A 20,712-nucleotide genomic window follows, 5' to 3' on the forward strand; every position below is an offset into this window, starting at 1 on the left:
GGAGTTTGATGGTGTTGGACTTGAGTGATATATGGTTGGGTAGTGTGAGGCCTTTGGTGATGTGTGGTGTAGGACTACCAGTGGGGCTGGGTGGTGTGGGACCAGGTATGGTGCTGGGTGATGTGGGGTTGGGTGGTGTGGGACCACCAGTGGGGTTGGGTGGCTGTGGGACCAGCTATGGAGTTGGGTGGTGTGGTGTTGGGTGGTGAGGAACCACCAATCGAGTTGCGTGGCTGTAGGACTGGGTGTAGAGTTGGGTGGTGTTGGACCTGAGTGATGTAGGGCTGGGTGGTGTAGGGTCCAGCTGATGTGGGGTTGAATGGTGGGGAACCACCAGTGGGGTTGGGTGGCTGTAGGACCACATATGGAGCTGTGTGGTGTGGGTCCTGGGTGATGTTGGGTTGGGTGGTGTAGGACCACCACTGGGCTTAGGTGGTGTGGAGTTGGGTGGTGATGGACTACCAGTGGGGTTTGGTGTTGGGCCTGAGTGATGTAGGGTTCGGTGGTGTGGGGTTGTGTGGTCTAGGGCCCAGCTGATGTGGGGTTGAATGGTGTGGGACCTGGGAGGTGTGGGACCAAGTATGGAGCTGGGTGGTGTGGGGGCCTGGGTGATGTGGGGTTGGGTGGTGAGGGACAATCAATGGGGCTGGGAGATGTGGGACCAGATATGGAGCTGGGTGGTGTGTGGCCTGATTCATGTGGGGTTGGGTGGCTGTGGGACCAAGTGTGGAGCTGGGTGATGTTGGACCTGATTGATGTGCAGTTGGGTGGTGTGGGGCCTGGGCGATGTGCGGTTTATAAATGTTTAAAACATAAATGAGCCGACGCATTTAAAATTGTTTAAATTTTTTAGGATGGCTTGTTCATCCAAGTTTTCTACAACTGTACTATTTTGGAGAGCTTCCTACAGTTCTCAACCATGGAGACACGCTCTGTAAAATCCTTAGAGAAAAAAACTACAGACTGAGCAAGCATCTATGTATGCTTTTCTCTCAAGAAATGTACGTCAGGTAGAGCATCCTTTGCTTCATTCACATTTTATTTACTGTTTTCTAAAATGCACAGTGGTAAGTTCACAAAAGAGTTACAGGCGGAGAAATGCAACCAGGTTTTTAAATACGATAGCCCTACAGGCTTTCTATGAAAGTGGTAAGAAATCAAAACCATCCTTTGACACTTGACAAATAGTATACATTCAAAAACATGGATTTTAGTGAATTTGGGATTAAATTCTGATCAACGGGAGAATCCCACGGTTAGGAGTAGGAGCAAGAAAACAGAAGGGGGAGTGGCAAAAAGAGGAAGAGAAAAGGAATTATTCCATACAGCCCTCCCCTAAAGCTCCTTTTTTTCTGGATTCATAGGGAAAACGTTCCTCATGTTGGTCCCAAGTGAATCTGAGAGAATGATCTGCATATTTATGTTCAATCCAGCCCTTCTCGCACAGAATATCTATACAACTGGCTCTACTAATGCACATACAAGACTTTTACTGGGAGGGCCACACATTAGCACCACTCGTACCCCGCACATTTGTGCCCATCAGTGCGTGGATATGGGAGTCATTACAGAACAGTGGTTAAATATTTCAAAACATATTGACATTCTGAGCACCGATACCAAATTCAAAGGGATGGGGTGAAAATGAAACTCCTCAAAGGATCTTTTTCATAACTTCTCCACTTATCTACGAGTATCAGCCTAGATATATTTTCTGCAGTGTATAGCTGAAGGCAACGTTTATCACTCCCATCAACCTTATATGTGGACCCCACCAGCCTTTCCTGGAATGGGAATGAATCTGATTGATTGCAGGTTGTCCTGGTTTATTCCGCAAAGCTATCTCCTCCTGACAAGTTACTAATGTAGCTTTTGGCATGACCAATATTTAAGTTGCATAATAGGAGATTAAAACTGGAAAGGGACCAGTGAGTCATTCCAAGCGCAGGCTCCTTCCGTAGCAAAATCTTTTGTCTCTGTTGTTATCTCGCTGGGTTTTTTCCTGAACACGTCAACATTCTTTATTCTCTCCCTTCTGAATTCTTCCAGGTATAATTTTTACACCTGTTTATTTGATTTCCCTACCATTACTTGCAGCAACAAATACTCCTCTCACTGACTCCTAACAACCTTCAAAAATAGCTGCATGAACTAAAGATATCTTAGTATTTATGTACCATTTTAGTCCCTGCATTATAACTGGATATTGTTAGATATTTAAGAGCTATCAAGCCTAGAAAGCACATAGAGATATCCATAAGTGATTCTTTCTGGACTCCACTAAGATGCTTCATAATCACACTTTTATCATATAAGAAATCCCACTGTGCTATGCCCATATCTGAAAATGCCATTACACTGCAGCTAATAACTTATTTATGGGTTTTTTTTTTGCTCTAACACTATTGATCGCTCTATTCAGCGGCTCTCTCAGTGTTCAAGCCATTAAAAAAGTAAAGTGCAGGACTTGGCCTCATTTTGTAGATGAAGATGTTGAGGGAGACGGTGACATGGCAGAACCAGAACAGGAGTTTTGCACCGACACGTGGAAGAAAATATCATTCAAACTTTAAGGTAAAAAATCTCCTTTCCTTGTTCTCAGGCCCTTACAGGAAAAAAAATCAGTTTGTTCTGAGAGTGAATATTCCTCTCAACAGTGAAATAAGTGGTAATAAGTGCCAAGTGCTTTTCAATGGGGTTGCGCTGTAATTAATGTGCATGTTCACTAGTCTTTAATTCAGGCAAACTCTTGAGAAGAAGAATCAGCGGTGCTGTTGACTGGTGAACAAAAGCAAGTGACACCTCCAGGGCTTAGGAAAAGAAGGTAAACAAAAGCCAGCTATCTAGATAAAAAGGGAACAAATGTTTTGCAGAGAGAACATTCCTATAAACAGCCATTATAACACAACTCACAGACAGCAAAATTAAGGAGCAGTTGTAAATTTAGCTCAATGTGCAGTCTGAAATAGCAACCGTGTTTGTATAACATATGTTTGCGATGGCAAGTGATTCACTTACTGCTTATTTCACATCCTCGGTTCGCAGGCAGAATGACTCTGGCATTATAAATAGTACCTCACGCTTAAAGGTGTTTATTCTGCTTAGCAATTCAGAGGTATCTCCAGTTTTTCTATTCCTCTCAATGCCTGTCTTCACTTATGTCTCTATACTTGTTGGAAATTTTGCATCTCTCTGCATATTAATTAATGCCAGAGATTTGTGGCCAGCCACACCTTTGACTGATTTAGTTACCTGAGCACAGATAAATGTGTATTCAAGTGGTCTTTCTTTTGCATAATAGACTAATGGGTTAAAGCCATCCAGGAGAAGACCTGGGTTTAGTTCTTTCCTTAGTCTCTGGGGATTGAAACCCCTATATCCATGTCAGCAGAATTACCCCAGTTACCATCCAGGCCAGGTTGGGGTGCTCTGCATTTCTTGTTTAGACTTCTAAGAAACTGCATAACTGCTTTTAGTTTAGTCCAAAGGTAATGCTCTAGATTAAGCTATGCATAGTGCTTTTATGGACTCCTCTTAATTGCCTTTCGCCAGAAAATGCAGCAATGATTCAAGTCTCCTATGGAATATTTTTATTTTGCTGTAACAGAACAGAGCAGTATCGATCCGGAGCTCTAAAAGGTATAGATCAGACTTCTACCTCCTTCCAAAGGAGATTTGAGCCCACTGTTCTTATCTTTGAATGAACTCAAGCTGACACGAAACAAATTACTCCAGATAAATATTATTTTAGCCCTGACATACAAGAACTCCTGTTATACATCATTTAAAATCTACTCTTAAGAGCGTGGGCTAACAAGAAACACTGCCAACAGCCCCCGAAAGCTCCATTAGCACAAATTCAGCAAAGGCATACCTGTTTCCAAGGCATAGATTTGATGAAAGAGGGTTCATGCATGGTATTTTACAGGTCATAATCATATTACGTGCATAGAGCATCACTGTGAACATCCAATCGAGTGGAAAACTCATGTCAGAAATAAGATCCACACAGGAATTGCTTTTTTTTCTCAGTGGCATCCAGCGACCCCCCGGAGCAGATCACTCCTGCTTTATAATTCAGGATAGGGATAGGGAAAAAACCAATAAAGAGAGTTCTTCCTAACGCAACTAAAATTACAAGAACGTGGCGACTCAGGTTGGAATTTAGCCACAAAATCCCATTCACAATCTTCAAAATTCACAAAACTTGCCAGGTTTAAAGGCTCTGAGGGCTTGAAGCCCAGTCAGTGCCTCCTAACAACATGGTCCCATGTATATCATGGTGGTTTAGCACCAAGTCGGATAGGGGAAGTGGTTTGTAACAGGCTGCCAACAGCTGCAGAATGTGCATTTTCATCGTCAGCGTGCTGGTTTGTGTTGTTCATGCAGTTACAGCTTGGGACAGTAGAAATATATTTATCTCACTGTGTTTTCCAAGAGTAATAAACCACTTCTTTATGCTTGTTTGCAGGTCAGCTTAATTAACGACGGCCTAGTTGCTCTGGGAAACAAGAACACGAGTGATACTGAGCTTTGCAGCCCTGTGCTAAGAACTTCTGGAAGTGCTAAAATCCTAAATGCAAAACGTGTTTTTTGCATTTTCCCTTGTATCTCATTAGGGAGAATAGGTTCTAGAGTGTCTCTCATGCACATGTAGCAATCTGGTTAGGGAAAGAGAGCTAAGATACATTTAAATATAATTAGCTGAGAAGGAACCACCAGGAATGTAACACAAATGCTGTTTAGAGCTAATATGCAGCTAATAGATGATGATTTTCGTTATAGAACAGACGAGGCGTGTAGGAAAGAGCACAACTATTGTCATCACCTCCGATTTCCCGGTGTCTCACCTCCGAAAATGACACCAAAGCCAAGCAAGCAGGCAAAATGCTACCTCAGTGATCTGACCATTTTGCAATGATGTAAAAAAACCCCAGCTCAATGTACTGGGACAGAAAAAGTTACTCTCTGGTTCTGTAATTAAAAATACCAAGTGTAACCTGATGGGAAAGTTGTCTTTTCAGATGGAATCCATCCTACCCAGAGAGCATCCCATGCACTCCAGGCACTGCTGGAGGGAGACATACCCAAAAGAAGGTCGTATCTAGGCAGAAGAGGCTCAAATATTGCAGGATATTTGGGTACCTCTGCCCTCTTAATGTCTTCACCTCAGGAAGTGTCTTCAGGAGCGTCCTCCAGAGAAGTATGACATTGTAAGAGAAAGAAAAGGTCTAGTCATTTTGGATGCCTTTGGAATATGAAAGTAAAGGTTTAAGAGCATCCAAAGCAAAGTTTCTCCAGCAGCCACAATCTTCTCAGTTTGTAAGAACAACGTTCTCTCTGCTATGGCTTCCTTGGTTGTTCCCTGTGCTGATCACATCATTCCAACACAGCTTTCCTGAAAGCAGAACAGAGCAGGGGCTTCTTCAAAGGCTTCAGAAAAACAAAACCAAACCAGCTTCAGATGGTGACAAAAATCCTTTGTTGAACCCAAACTGACAGGAATCATTATTCATTTGCACTTTGCACCATTCTTTACAGTTCCAACGGGTGTGTGCACATGGTGATGTTTCTCTGTGGGTCCAACCAAGCTTCTTGGATACTTTGCACAGGTGAGATGGCAAGACATGGAAAATGTGTCCCCTGGGCTGTGCTGCAGCTTCGTGGCATCTTCCACAGCATCTGATCTCCAGAAAGCCTTCTGAACCTTGATTTCTCAACCCTCACATCACTGTTTCAATATAGGTGAAGGATCACACCCGTTTTTCATCTGGAAAGTGTAAGAAGAACAGAAGTGATTTTTCCCCACAATTGTACAGCAGGTCAGAGGTGGAGGCAGAGACAGAACCGATCCTTAATTCAGGCGCTTGACAATATTCCTTCTGTCTAGAATATGGACATATTCTGAAAGGTCGTGTTGGTAAATACATTAAAGGAAAATCATCTCCCTGTTAGTGACTTTTAATCCAGATACGCATGATTCTGAATTAGGCTGTAAGTGTGTTTTAAAGGGTAACACTTAACCTGTGTTATCTCTGTGCTGGCACCATAATAACAGCCATTCCTACTTGTACCGAATTAGGCGAATAATCTTATTATTCATGAAATCTGAAGTATGTGGATGAGCAGAATCTATGCAGAAACCATCACTCATGGCTATTTTCAGCACTTCTTCCACAAACACCTGGAAACTATTGATTTGCTTATTATCTGGCACCACCCAGAGTCTCTTTAAGTTCTGCCTGGTGTACTCCTCTTCAGGAAGACCATCCACACTTGCAACCCAATCCAAGGTCAAATGGTTGGCGTCCTGCAGGTAGCTGGATATTGAAGAGAGGTTTCCATTGAAGCAATAGTAAAGTTTGGAACCAAGAAGCTTCAGGAACAGGCATGACGTAGAGAAGATATGAGCGCTGAACACTTCCATGTTGGAGGAAGACAGGCTGTAGATCTGGGGTGCTTCTCGGACAGTAAAGTGAACAGTCTGGGTCTTCTGATCAAGGGTGATGTTGAGCATGGCATTCTTCTCCGCTTTGGAGAGCTCCACCTCCTTCTCCTGCAAGGCCTCGATCAGTGGCTGAATTTGATAAAAATCTACCTCCCGTCGAAGCAAACCCATTTCCTGAAAGTCTTCAGGGAGGTCCAAGTGAGAAGTTCGTAAGAAGTTCAGGATATAGCGGAAGATTTTGCCATCTCTGTCGATAAAGCAGTTGCCTTGGCTGTCCTTCTTGGTTGGGATCTTCCCACTGAACATGGCCCCCAGCATGGAGTCGGGAAAGCTAGTCAGGGTGGACAGAGAGGTGGTGTAGAGTTTTCCTCCAACGTTGAGTGTGATGGGCTCTGACATGGTGGAAAAGCCACGATGCTGAGACTAATTCTAAAAAAAATAATATAAAAAATTCCAACACCACACATTTAGCTGCATTTACCTGTTTGAAAGGCTAAACTACAGAGGTAAAGAGTCCTAAATACAGCGTGTTTCAAAAAGATGGACCCAATTTCACAGAATCACAGAATCACAGAATGTTAGGGATTGGAAGGGACCTCGAAAGCTCATCCAGTGCAATCCCCCCATGGAGCAGGAACACCCAGATGAGGTTACACAGGAAGGTGTCCAGGCGGGTTGGAATGAATGCAGAGAAGGAGACTCCACAACCTCCCTGGGCAGCCTGGGCCAGGCTCTGCCACCCTCACCAGGAAGAAGTTTCTTCTCAAATTTAAATGAAACCTCCTGTGTTTCAGTTTGTACCCATTACCCCTTGTCCTATCATTGGTTGTCACTGAGAAGAGCCTGGCTCCATCCTCCTGACACTCACCCTTTATATATCTGTAAACATTAATGAGGTCACCCCTCAGTCTCCTCTTCTCCAAGCTCCAGAGCCCCAGCTCCCTCAGCCTTTCCTCACACGGGAGATGCTCCACTCCCTTCAGCATCTTTGTTGCCCTGCGCTGGACTCTCTCCAGCAGTTCCCTGTCCTGCTGGAACTGAGGGGCCACAACTGGACACAATATTCTAGATGTGATCTCACCAGGGCAGAGTAGAGGGGACCTACTGAATTTGAAATCACTTTATCTTTGAAATTAGGTCCATCTTTTTCAAATGCCCTGTAACTACATGGTAATAATTCATCACAGAAATCAGAAGTAGTGAATAACTTTTGCAGGTTGGATTTTGAGAACAAGCGCAAAGATCTTTTTTTCTCCTAACAGATTTGAACAGGGCATTGTTTAGTTCAGTTTAGTGCCAGAAATCATGAGTCTTCCAGAATTGTGCTAAAATAATGAGTCTTACAACCATGCTAAAAGTGAAATCTCTCCCATGGATGCCTACAGCAGAACAACTGCTGAGTTCAGAGCACGAGTTGTGTCCTGGGCCCACCTGATCCCATCTCCCTCACAAGCACAGAATCTAGAGGGGAAAAAACGGATTGGAAAAGAACTGGACACATCCCAACAACTTCCATGGCATCTGAAGATATAATTAAAGCAACAAAGTTGTTGCAGCAGAATCCCCTGACACTCATTTGAGTGTGGTCAGCCGACCACGGAGCCAGCAAGCGGTGCTGCCGTAAGCACGTGACAATCTGCGGTTCCATTCAGTAAAAGAAAAACTCACCAGGCTTTCTCCTTCCAACGTGCATTACCTTTTAATTGGCTGGGGCCATATCCCATTTGAGACGAGCGGAGGATGCAATTTTATGGTGCATGACAACCTCTGGAAGGGACATATCTCCCTTAACCTCCACCATGATTTTCTCCTCTCTTATGCCAGCTCTGGCACTTGTCTGACTCCACAGCGAGCCAGTTTAGGGAGAAAACCCATCATTTTCTCTTCAGGGTATGACTCTGCTACATTTTGGAACAGATGGACAGGATGCCACCCAGAAGGACTTGGACAAGCTTGAGAAGTGGGCTCATGCAAACCTCATGAGGTTCAACAGGGCCAAGTGCAAGGTCCTGCACATGGGTTGGGGCAACCCCGGTATCAATCCAGGCTGGGGACGGAGGGCTTGAGAGCAGCCCTGTGGAGAAGGATTTCAGCGTACTGGTGGATAAAAGATTAAACATGAGCTGGCAACATGCGCTTGCAGCCCAGATATCAACCCTTGTCCTGGGCTGCATCCCCAGCAGCGTGAGCAGTAGGTGGAGGGAGGGGATTCTGCCCCTCTGCTCCGCTGTGGTGAGACCTCCCTGCAGTGCTGGTCCAGCTCTCGGTCCTCAGCACAGGACACACATGGACCTGCTGGAGAGGGGCCAGAGGAGCCCATCATGTTGAGTACATCTTCATTTTCACAGAATCCCAGAATGTCAGGGATTGGAAGGGACCTGGAAAGCTCATCCAGTGCAATCCCCCCATGGAGCAGGAACACCCAGATGAGGTTACACAGGAAGGTGTCCAGGCGGGTTGGAATGTCTGCAGAGAAGGAGACTCCACAACCTCCCTGGGCAGCCTGGGCCAGGCTCTGCCACCCTCACTGAGAAGAAGTTTCTTCTCAAATTTAAGTGGAACCTCCTGTGTTCCAGTTTGTACCCACTGCCCCTTGTCCTCTCATTGGTTGTCACTGAGAAGAGCCTGGCTCCATCCTCCTGACACTCACCCTTTACATATTTATAACCATTAATGAGGTCACCCCTCAGTTTCCTCTTCTCCAAGCTCCAGAGCCCCAGCTCCCTCAGCCTTTCCTCACACAGGAGATGCTCCACTCCCTTCAGCATCTTTGTTGCTCTGTGCTGGACTCTCTCCAGCAGTTCCCTGTCCTGCTGGAACTGAGGGGCCACAACTGGACACAATATTCCAGGTGTGGTCTCCCCAGGGCAGAGCAGAGGGGCAGGAGAACCTCTCTGACCTACTGCCCACCCCCTTCTAACCCATCCCACCAGGGCCCAGTGCTGGCTCATGGTCATCCTGCTGTGCCCAGGTCTCTTTCCCCTACGCTGCTCTCCAACAGGTCATTCACCAACTTATACTGGAACCACTGGAATCCCTCTGCAATGGATTAAATTTCAAACATTTAACAATGCATACATCTGGCCCATGGATACGGCTGCAGGACAACTGTCATTCATAAACTGGACTCAACATATGATAAGTTAATTAACTTATTTTGCCTAATTCATCCCATTACTTGCATGTTTATATCTTCAGAGCATGAAGATGGATCTGGTGATAATCTGGCAACCTCCGAAGACCCAAAAATGCAGCACAAATGAGCGCGCATACATGGATCCATCATCATCAATTTGGACTTGATCTGTTGACCATCCAAGGAGAGTAGATGGGGAAAGAAAGTAAATCTTTGCTGCTTTTTTCTTCTAAACTTGTTTATGAAAAAAGTTTTTCATAGACTCATAAAAATGAAAATGAAATGGGTTGTCAGTTTTCTCTCCTTGCTCATCCAACCAGCATTTGCAGTCCCTACCCCAGTTTATCATGCCTGGGTACTTTTATAATTCAATATAAAGTTTCTGCAAGAATACAGCATGGAAATCGCTTCTGCTTGGTGGCGTTTCTGCAATGAGGAGATACCAAGAGAGCATCTGACCTTGGACATGGGTGGCTATAACCTGCACTCACCAAGGACAAGTAGGAATTGGGTTGTGGTTTTTGGAAGCAGAGAATCACATTAAAGCCTTTCGTGTAGCTGCTCCCCAAGTAGCATTTAAAATTCATTCAAATTACTTTTAACACATTTAATGCCACATATAAAGGCTCCAGGGGCCGTAAGCTAGAGATCTAATTTGAGAGTCGAAGATGCAAATTTGGTCTAAGTGCACAGGATTTATTTTGTGCTTTTAGAGTGTCTTGGATTTAAATATTTCTTTCTTTTTTAAAACAGAAGCATTTAATACTATGGAAAAAAAAATCTATGGTTGATTTAAAGTCATCATATTTTCGGGGGATTTAAATTGAGAGAAAGAAGCGCTGGTGAACTTTCTGGACAAGTCAAACTACTGAACAGAAGCTGCTGTCTGAGCATCTGAGCATTTCAGCAGACTAGGGTTTGTAAATTTAAACATGGGTTTTTCTCACAGCATCCTCAGAGGATGCAAAGAGAACATTTCTGTAACAACCTCCTACCCCCGGATTTTAGCTCAGCAAATAATTCGTTTGAACCTCAAGAGTGATGGGGTTTGACACAGCAGGAAGGTATGAAAGAGCTTGCAAAATGACAAAATCTACTCATTTTCACCTATCAGTGCCTTCAGGTATTTAGAACCATCAGCTCAGTCTCTTCATTATCATAACACTCTATTGCCTTAATCATTAGGAATGTAGGATAGCTTTGGATAAGCTTATTTCCCTTCATATATCCAGAACATTTAAGAGCGCTTTAATTAGCTAATAAATAAAATTCTGTGTATGTAATCTAACCGAGTGCCTGTTTCTCCCAACTTGGCAAAAAGCCACAAGTGTACGAGTAATCATCCAAGAAACAGCATCAGTCACAACGTGCCAACATAAGCAAAATGTAAAGAAATGGCACAAATATTACTACGTTTTTAACCACCCTTAGAAATGGGTACAGATGTAGTCTATGCTTTTTAGCCAAAAAATGCAGTTTAATGGAAAGTCTAAAGTTACAAATATGTTTCTATTGTTTTCAAAGAGACATGGATCTTTCCTTAAGACATATATATATATATAAAGCCTTTTTAAATGGGATTTTTGTGGTTGCTTATTCAGACAAAAACTGATAGCTTAGATCATTCCAGTTAAAAATAACTTACCCTGAAACACGAAAAATAAGGTTCTGTTAACAGTCTCATTGAAGATCAGAAGCAAACTGTCTCTCCATTAACAAAATAAAGTTAATACTAGTTAAGGTGAAGCTGTAAATACCAGCAAGGTAGAGAAAAGATACTAAATGGATCAAGAAGTTTTTATTTGGGAAAAAGTGTAGCAATGCCTTGAGATGATCTTTAACGTCCCTTCCAACTCAAACCATTCTATAATTCCATGATTCTAGTGTTGCTCAGAGGATCTCATTAATGAAATTAATCAAGCTAAGGAAGAAGGATCTATAATTTGGTAGGAGTGGATCATGACAAGTTGTTAAAACAAGGTTTGCAGAGTCCACCCCACAGGCTGTTCATGGCCTCTGGAGCCTTTACATGCGGCATTAAATGCATTAAAAGTTGTAGAGTTAATGGATGTCGTGACCACACCAGGGTCTTCTGCTATCACAGTGATACGTGGCCATTTACACAGTCACTGCCCCCAGTCTTAATTTTACACATAATCTATTGAACTGCTGGTTAATTCTATAGTGTAGCCTTCAATATTTCAGCCGTAAAACATCCCGCCATGACCAAAACTTTAGAAACCTGTATTTAAGACAATGAAACATATGTGGCTTTGTTAAGAGGTTGTTGAGGAGTAACAGTGAACTGCAAAGTACACACACAGAAAAAAATATATATATACATACATACATATATATATATATATATATATATATAAAAGGAGATTAATTATTTAGGCTGGCACAATGAAGGATGCCTAAGTGGCAATAAAATTAAAGCAAGCGCGGGATCATTTCTGCTAAGAGGAGCCAGACTAAAATCTTCTCTGGCTTTTTGAGTGTTGCCCAAGAGAGCTGGTGAAAGCCACATCAGGCGGATAAATGCGCCAAGAGGCCGGTCAGATAATGCATTATAGGAAGTCATTCCACATTGGGAGGGCCAGGATTGATCTCAGCGCAAAAGGAGGCACAAAAAAGAGAGCAATATCTGGGCATCTGTGTGGTAGGTGGTGACTTTAAACGTGGTTGGGCAGAAGATGGTTGTTCATGAGATGGGGCTCCAGTCTGTGTTGTTAGAGCGTGTTAATGACAACACATAATCAGCCAAAAAGATCTGGTTTTGTGTGATGTTCATTCTGCCTTGGGTTTTGTCTCAAATTCCCACACTCGGCACCTATCACTTCACTCCACCACCTCTTACTAAAACCCACCTTTCTGTTTGAGGTCAAAATTCCAGTTTCCATGAAACACCCGAATGCCGAGAGAAGAAAAAACCTCATGAAGTTGTGAACTCCAGACCTGGGCACAACCAACCCTGTGGCATTTGCTGAGACTCTACCTGCAGACAAGTTTTGTGCCTTGTCCCTTCTCCAGGGGACAATTTCCCAGCCTGTGCCCCAGTGAGTTGCAGGGATTGCAGACGAGGCAGTTTGAAGCCTGGAAGTCATTCCAGGAGGAAAATAATAATAAAATAACAACAAAAGGAGGGCAGAAACAAAATAAATAGTACTTAAGGGATGAAAAAAAAGATAGAAAAGCTCAGCTGACTACTTACCCAGCCAGCAGGCACCAAGTGAGAGCCGGGTTTAAGGAAGGATTTGGGACAAAATCCCTCGCAAGGACAGACTCACCCTCCCTTCGCGCACCCTGATGCACATTCATTTAGCTCAGCTCATCCTCAGTTACAGAAGGTTAAACATTTACAATATGGTTTCTACACCCTATTTGCTTATTTATAGTAATCATAGAGAGGAAATCTCGTGTTTTCCCATCGCTGCAGGGAGGACCCACCTAATCTTGGATACTTGTTTAATACAATCCCGTCCAATAAATATAGTGCAGCACTTAGAGGCTTAAAACTCAGCCAGTGAAGCAGAGCGTGGTGTGTCTGCCAGGAGGAATATATCCCAAAATGCAGCACTTTTTGTTTTGGGGGCTCTGTGAACCACTGGAAACTAGACTCGATGATCCTGAGGGTCTCTTCCAACTGAAATGATTCTATGATTCTATAAATTTCCAGTTCGGGGAAAGGCTGCTCGCCCCCAAGCGTGGTGTAGGGGACACGGGTGACATGGGTGACAGGCTCCAGGAGGGGACTCAAACTCCCAGCAGGCACGTGGCAGGAAACCACATCTCACCCTTCCCTTCGTGCTGTCAGAGAGAATCATCCGTATTGATTTGCCGGTGGCTGCAATACCCGGCCATAGACACATCGACTGTTCACCTCCGGAGAGCAGCTGCTTAGCCGCCAGCTATTTATATGTATTTATATTTAATTTTCTAACTGTGCTTTGTTAGACACAGAAACTCTGCCAACCAGATGCGTGAACAATGGGAAAGCACAAACAGGAGCTTCACAACATCCCTGGTTTGTTGTGGGCGAGATGCTGTGTGTCCATCCTTCCCCAGACCTGCACCTCGATGCTCTGGAGCATCTCCTGGGATGCAGGTGAATGCAAAGGACTGCGTGTGTGGCTCTCTGCACACGCTGAATTTAAGCAATAAAGAGAAGGGGGTAGGGACGCCAGGGCAGGAAAACAGAGCTGGTGCTTAGTAAAAGGAAGAAGCAAAATAAAACAAAGGTCAGGTTCCTCCTGAGAGAACAGGAATGAAAGCAGCAGCGCATGGCAGAGAGAAGGAAAACGAAATGAAGGTTCACGGCTACTGGAGGAGAACAGCAGAAGACAAGATGGAGGGGGAGAGGGAACACAGAGCCAGAGAGATGCGGCTGCAGCAAGGTTTGGAGGATAAACGCCAAAGCGCCGCGGTGCTTGGTGCTCTGCTGGTGTGACCTCAGGGGCCGCTGTGTGGGCCACGCAGATTGCTGGGGGGCACCACCAGGACGGAGCCCATTCGGGGTCTCCTGGCAGCTGGAGCAACACTTTTCCTTCCAAGCAGCTGATATAACCCTTTGTACAGTCCATTATACCAATTTAAACGCAGCCTCAGCAAATTTTTCACTGATTTCTCATGTCCTGACCTGGTATCTACAGGGGTATCACTTGGTACCCTTGGAATATCTTCCGGATATACTTTTATTTCTTCCCTGGACATGGGGCAGACCACCACCTGTGTGATGCTCGATGGGGTGGCTCAGCAATCCAGCATCCACCCCATCTCCCACTGACACCAGCACCTCCCGGCTGCCCCTGCAATTAAGAGGGCGACCAATTGCGGCGCATTGGCAAAAAGCACCCAGAAATACCACTAACACGGTGGGTGCCATCCAGAATTAGACCCTCCGCAGGGTTATGGATCATGTAGGTTGCCCAGCTGGCCCCACACCACCATTCGGGGCTGGACACAACCCCGGATGTGGGGGTACAGGGCTGGGATTTGCTAAACCGCTGTAAATCCTTTAATTTTGGAGATGTTTTATGGATAGCAGGTGGGGGGTTGCAAAGTTTGGAAGGTGGCACTGAGCCCTACTCAGTTACGGGCAACCGTAGGGACATTTCCTCCCTACACAGCCAGGCACTCGCACTAATAAATTAGCTTAAAAGACTAAAAAAATAACCCCAAACGAGCGGTGGCTCTCAAATCCTTCCCCCATCCCACTGCGTTTCACCGCGCAGCAGCCCCAGATCGCCGCCCCCCACCCGTGCCTCAGTTTCCCCATCCCGGGGGGGTTACCATGGGGTGCCCCCACCCTCCCGCGCCCCCCCCAGCCGGGCGGATCCCCCCTCCCATCCCCGGGTACCCACCTGCGCCCCCTCCAGCCGCCGGGCCCCGTCGCTCTCCGGGCACCGCGGGAGGCGGAGGCGGCGGCGGGAGGAGGAACCGGGGGGGGCGGTTCGGCCGGACCCGGCCGAGCTGGGAGTTGTAGTTCGCTGTTCACCCTCGGCCCTGCCCCGCTGCTGCCCGGGAGACTGCGGCTCCTTGCCGGCCACGGCCCCAGGTAACGCGGGGAAGCGGGGTTGGTGGGGTCTGGAGGGGCGGTCAGGGGTTGGGGTGATCGGAAAGGGGGGTGCGGGGGAAGGGGTGCTTGGGGAGGGGTGCAGGAGGGTGGTCTGGGATCAGGGTATGAGAAGGATGCTCAGGGCAAGGGGTGAAGGAAGGGTGGTTGGGGAAAGGGACGCAGGAGGGATGCTCAGTGTGAGGGATGAAGGAGGGATGCTCAGAGGAAGGGATGCAGGAGGGGTGATCAGGCAAAGGGACGCAGGAGGGATGCTCAGGGTGAGGGATGAAGGAGGGATGCTCAGAGGAAGGGATGCAGGAGGGATGCTTGGGGTGAGGGATACAGGAGGGGTGCTCAAAGGAAGGGATGCAGGAGGGTAGTTAGGGAAAGGGTACAGGAGGGATGCTCAGGGGAAGGGATGAAGCAAGGATAGTTGGGGAAAGGGATGCAGGAAGGAGGCTCAGGGAGAAGGATGCAGGAAGGATAGTTGCCGAAAGGGGTGGAGGAGAAATGCTTGGGGTGAGGGATGCAGGAGAGATGCTCAGAGCAAGGGGTTCAGGAGGAGTAATCAGGGAAAGGGGTACAGGAGGGATGCTCAAGGGAAGGGATACAGGACAGACAGTTGTGGAAAGGCGTGGAGGAGAGATTCTTGGTGTGAGGGATGCAGGAGGGGTGCTCACAGAAAGGGATGCATGAGTGGTAGTCAGGCAAAGGGATACAGGAGGGATGCTCAGGATTAGGGATACAGGAGGGATGCTCAGTGTGAGGGATACAGGAGGGATAGTCAGGGAAAGGGGTGCAGGAAGGATGCTCAGGGTCAGGGATACAGCAGGGAGGCTCAGGGTGAGGGATGCAGGAGGGGTGGCCAGGGAAGGGCTGCAGGAGGTTGCTCAGGATTCGAGCTGTTCAGAGGGAGGGTGACCAGGGCAAGGGTGCGGGAGGAATGCTCAGAGGCAAAGGTGTCCAGGGATCAGGACGCTCACATGGAGGGATGCTTGGGGGTTGGGATGCAGAAAGGAAGTTCTGGGGAAAGGGGTGTAGGAGGGATGCTCACGGAAACCAGCACAGGAAGGGTGTTTGGGAGTTGGTCTGCTCAGAGGGAAGGGATGAAAAGATGCATGGGCAATGCCGGGGAAAGAGATACAGGAGGGGTGCTTAGAGAGAGGGATACACAGATGGAGGGATGCAGGAGGGTGTTCAGGTGGGATCCTTGGGGTTTCAATACAGGGGGGATATTCAGGGTCAAGATGCAGGAAGGAGCTGGGAGTAAGGGATACCTGGGAGTCAGGGTGCACTCAGGATTCTCAGGAACTGGGATGCTCAGGGAAGGAGTGCAGGAGGAGTGCGTGAGGTTCGGGATGCAGGAGAGATACTGGAAAGCATGTTTGAGGGTTGGAATGTGATGGAAGGCTTGGAGGGGGGTATGCAGGAAGGATGGCAGGAGTAAGGGCTGCTCGGAGGGTCGGGATGCAGGAAGGATGCTTGATGGAGCAATGCTTGGAGGGAAGGATTCGGGAGGGGTGCTCAGGAGTCAGGGTTACCGTCAGGATGCTCAGAGAGAGGGATGCTCTGTGGTCAGGATGCAGGAGGGAACCCTGGAGGAAGGATCCTTGAGGATTTGGATGTTTGAGGGTCAGGCTACAGGAGGATGCTTGGAGGGAGGGATACAGTAGGAACATTGGCAGGTGGATGCACGTGCATTTCCCCAGTGCCTGTAGGGCTTTGCAACCCTGTTTGCAAGGCAGCATCTTGTTAGGAGGAACTGGCCAAGAAAGGTTGGGTGTTTCCCCAAGGAAGACACCCAGGGAAGTTCCTGTCCCATAGAGAGCCGAAAAGCCCTAAAAGTGAGGGTCAAATTTAGAGCAGCTCAGATCGAAACCCCTTTCAGGTTAAATCTACCCTGGTTTGGACTTCGTATGTGTTACTGAAGGGTAAAAGCAGATGTTGGAGTATTTGCCACTTCCGTGACATTTTCAAAACACTGTGGGAACTCAACTACATCCTACTGTATTCATATCATGGAACTCATGGCAGAGGAATTCCAACTTTATGCCCTACCTCAGGCTGGAAGGATGTAGTAAGGGGCTGAGCTTTCACCTGGGGAGGGAGTTCAAAATGCCTTGGACATGTTGTGATGGAGCCCATAAAGTTTGCCATAGTCTCTCACTCCACCGCCCTGGTTTCTGGATTGGCTGACACAAAGCCAAACATGTTGTGGGCTGGAGGGAAACTGAGGTCTCAAATGAGTGTCAGATCCTGTTTTTCCTGAAAGCATCACCAAAAAATTGGAGATCTCTGTATTTCCAAGCAGTAAGAGTGTGTCTGATGCATCCCAGACAGTTTCGTCCCTCAGCCCGTTGTGCTTTGGAGAACAGTACGTGGTTTTTCCTTGGGTTATATCCAGGGGTTTAATTTCTACACACAGACAAAAGCAGGCAGAAATCTGAAGAAAGAAGAGTGATGTTAGCGCTATAAATACCCCCAAGAAAACAACCAGCTTTCCGGAGTAGATGTATTTACAGTTTCCAGGGATGATAATAGAAAGGACACTGGTGTGAAGGTCAGCGCAGGATCTGGGCACTTTGAGTATAAAGTCGAGTAGCACAGCCCTGGCTGAGAGCTCTGGCTAAGGAGGAAAGCAGACGGCTTTTGGGGGAAGAAAAAGAAGATATGTTCATCTGGGGGATGTGAGGAAGCGTGACCATCCTGGGAAAAACTTCCCTAGTGTAGGCAGGATGAAGGTTTTGTGTATCTGATGCCAAATATATTCAGAAAATGAAAAAGGAACCGGGATGGGTTATTTTTGCCTGTGGTTGGTTCTGGGCTTAGCCTTAGAGCCAGTGGTTTGTCAGGGCTGGTCTAGTGGTTAGAGCAAGTCCTACCTTGTGAGCCTTTCTCTGCTGCTGGTTTTCAAGGCAACGGGAGAGAATAATTTAGTTCCTTGTGCCTTGCCTTCTGCACCCATACCAGGATGGCTGATCATATGCTAGCGACGGTTTTGAAATGCTTATTAGGAAAGGATACCAGTAGGTATTAGAGATGTGTTTATGTGGCTGTTGACTGGAGGGGAGGAACGGAGCTGGGAGGAGGAGTCTGGCGGATAAGAGAGGATGAAATGTTGGGGCCTTGGGCTTTATTTGGTATTATTGTGCTCACAGTTATTCAGCCAAAGCCTTTTTTTGTTTGTTTGCTTGATGACTGAGACCTTAACAGCAAAAAAACCAAACCAAAACAAAAAACAGAAGCAAGGGGATTTGCTGTTTCTTTGAAGAAGCACTGGAGAAATAAGAGAGCAGGGTAACTAAGGTAGATGGGTTCGGGTACGGCAGCCAGCCCAGGACTGTTGTCTGTGAATTAAGGCCATCGTAGGTCACTTGGAGATGGCTGATAGAACTATATGGTGCGGCCAAACATATTCACAATGTTTTAGAGAAAAAGGAAATGATGAAATACTTGGTACTGCAGAATAGAATCATAGAAATATTTCAGTTGGAAGAGACCTTCAGGATCATCAAGTCCAACCATAACCTAATTCTAGCACTAAACCATGTCCCTAAGAACCTCATCTAAACACCTTTTAAATCCCTCCAGGGATGGTGACTCCACCACTGCCCTGGGCAGCCTGTTCCAATGCCCAACAGCCCTTTCTGGGAACAATTTTTTCCCTAATATCCAAAAAGTAAAAAGGAAGAAGGTCTTCAGTTACCTGTGGATCTAAAACACGAACAGATTTCAGCAAAGATAGGGACTACTGTATGGTAAATTTAGGCTGGTTGCTAATAGGTGTCTTTTGCTTAGTTCCTTTTTAGGGGCCCCTTAGACAAGGAGAGAAATTCACTGTTGCCAAGGTGGAGCTCCTGATGTACAGCAAAGCCATGCAAAATGCCAACAGCCCAGTTGGGTGATGATGCCCAAATGAATCTTTATCCCCCAGAAAGCTGCTGAGCAGGGTGGAAGGTCCTGCAGAGTGTGGGGACAACCTCCTGCTTCAAATCTGCCTGTGGCTGAAGGGGAATCTCCATTGGTGCTGTACTAAAGTGCCGTTCTGATTCAGTGCAATGGAGGACAGGAAAGCACCAAGAGCCCCGCCAGCCAAAAGTAATTAGCTCTAGTGAGTAGGAGATGCACAACACAAGCGCAATCTGTCCCTGGAAAACAGTTTGGGACAAGAAGTGAAGGATATGTGATCTCCTTAAAAAGAGAAGGTGAGTTTAGAAAGGCAAATTATAATTACATGCAAAAAAAAAGTTAGCCAGGCTTGTGTGCTGGCAATTTTGTCACTGTTCTGACTGCAGGTGGGTAGAGTCTCACTTCTGTTTCTAAGGGGGGTATTTAGGTGGATTTTTCTGCAGTAATTAGCTCTGAGTTTCTGCCTGGACCTCATAAATATGGACCTGATCCTCTGCTTTGCTGTGGCACTTTATTGTGTGCAACTGGGAGAGCAGCTGAAGCAAAGTCTGGTGCAGCATTGCCCTTAAGGTATTTGCAGATGTGTAGAGGTTTGGTTGCTGGCTCTGCCACAACCTGTTGCATCTCCTTGAGAAAATGCTTGGATCTGGATGTGCCTTGATATTTCGTATTGCTACAATAGCCATGTCGCTTAAGTGAGATATAAATATTCCCTTGTGTATATTCCTATACATACAGTTTGTAGGCCAGTGGGTTCTATCTCAGTTGAAGGCTCCAGGCATTACTGATAGGGCAAGGAGTGATGGTTTTAAACTAAAGGAGGGGAGTTTCAGGCAAGACATGAGGAGGAAATTGTTGCCCCTGAGGGTGGTGAGAGCCTGTCCCAGGTTGGCCAGAGAGGTGGTGGATGAACCATCCCTGGAGACATCCCAGGCCAGGCTGGACGGGGCTCTGAGCAACCTGAGCTGGTGAAGATGTCCCTGCTCATGGCAGGGGTGGCACTGGATGAGCTTTGAAGGTCCCTTCCAACCCAGACTATTCTGTGATTCTATGATTCTATTATGGTGCAAATAATATGTAAGGGAGGATGAGGCTTCAGAGAATGAGTAGATGGGTGTGAAATAATTAACAAAGAGGCAAAGAGAGAAGCAGCAATTATGTCATTGGGAGGACTTGTGATAGAAACTACAGCATTAGGTCACTGTGAGTGTTTGACTTATACACAGGAGGTGGTTGGATTGGAATCACGTCACTTACATTAATTAAGGTTATGTAGTCAGAAGCCAGTTCTCAGCTAAATGAGTATAACCAGATGTGAAAATGATACTTGACCATGGGGAGGCAGAAGCAGGAGGTGCAGTAACATGGATGAGGGCCCAGCAGTGGCCCTTGTTTGATGATTTCCAACTCTGTAGGGAAATTGCAATTTCTTCCTAGTTATTTAGAGGTCTTTTAGCCTTTTAGAAAAATAGTCTTAGGGAAGCGGTAAGAATGACTGTCTGTGACTGTCCAATACCTGCTGGCCATGCTGTATCTGTTGGATGTGGTAATGATGAGATGCAGGTTGTGGTTTCCCCTTCTTGGCTGGATGAACAAGCAGGTACTTTGGAGCAAAAACAAAAATAAATTCCCATTTACCTATGAATTAAGGGACATTTTTTC

At 46.3% G+C, this 20,712-nt stretch overlaps 2 protein-coding genes across 4 annotated transcripts in view; one reads left to right on the top strand and one right to left on the bottom strand.

Moving 5' to 3' along the window:
* Positions 1-1,021: 1,021 nt before the first annotated feature.
* Positions 1,022-15,087, bottom strand: KCTD21 (potassium channel tetramerization domain containing 21). The gene is made up of 2 exons (XM_065030715.1): positions 14,948-15,087; positions 1,022-6,877 (listed from the first exon to the last, which is right to left on the bottom strand). Exon 2 carries the CDS (start codon positions 6,845-6,847, stop codon positions 6,065-6,067), a length of 783 nt encoding a protein of 260 aa, XP_064886787.1. The 5' UTR covers positions 6,848-6,877; positions 14,948-15,087; the 3' UTR covers positions 1,022-6,064.
* Positions 15,001-20,712, top strand: part of USP35 (ubiquitin specific peptidase 35) — a 30,843-nt gene continuing 25,131 nt past the window's right edge. Inside the window, exon 1 of one of the 3 annotated variants that reach the window (XM_065030129.1) lies at positions 15,001-15,141. The gene's annotated coding sequence lies outside the window, so the exon portion shown is untranslated. Of the gene's footprint in view, positions 15,142-19,209; positions 19,347-20,712 lie in introns of those variants that run through there. The other 2 variants (XM_065030069.1, XM_065030215.1) reach the window with 2 other exon arrangements.

Source organism: Columba livia, chromosome 1 (assembly GCF_036013475.1).
Source record: "Columba livia isolate bColLiv1 breed racing homer chromosome 1, bColLiv1.pat.W.v2, whole genome shotgun sequence".
Classification (NCBI taxonomy): domain Eukaryota; kingdom Metazoa; phylum Chordata; class Aves; order Columbiformes; family Columbidae; genus Columba; species Columba livia.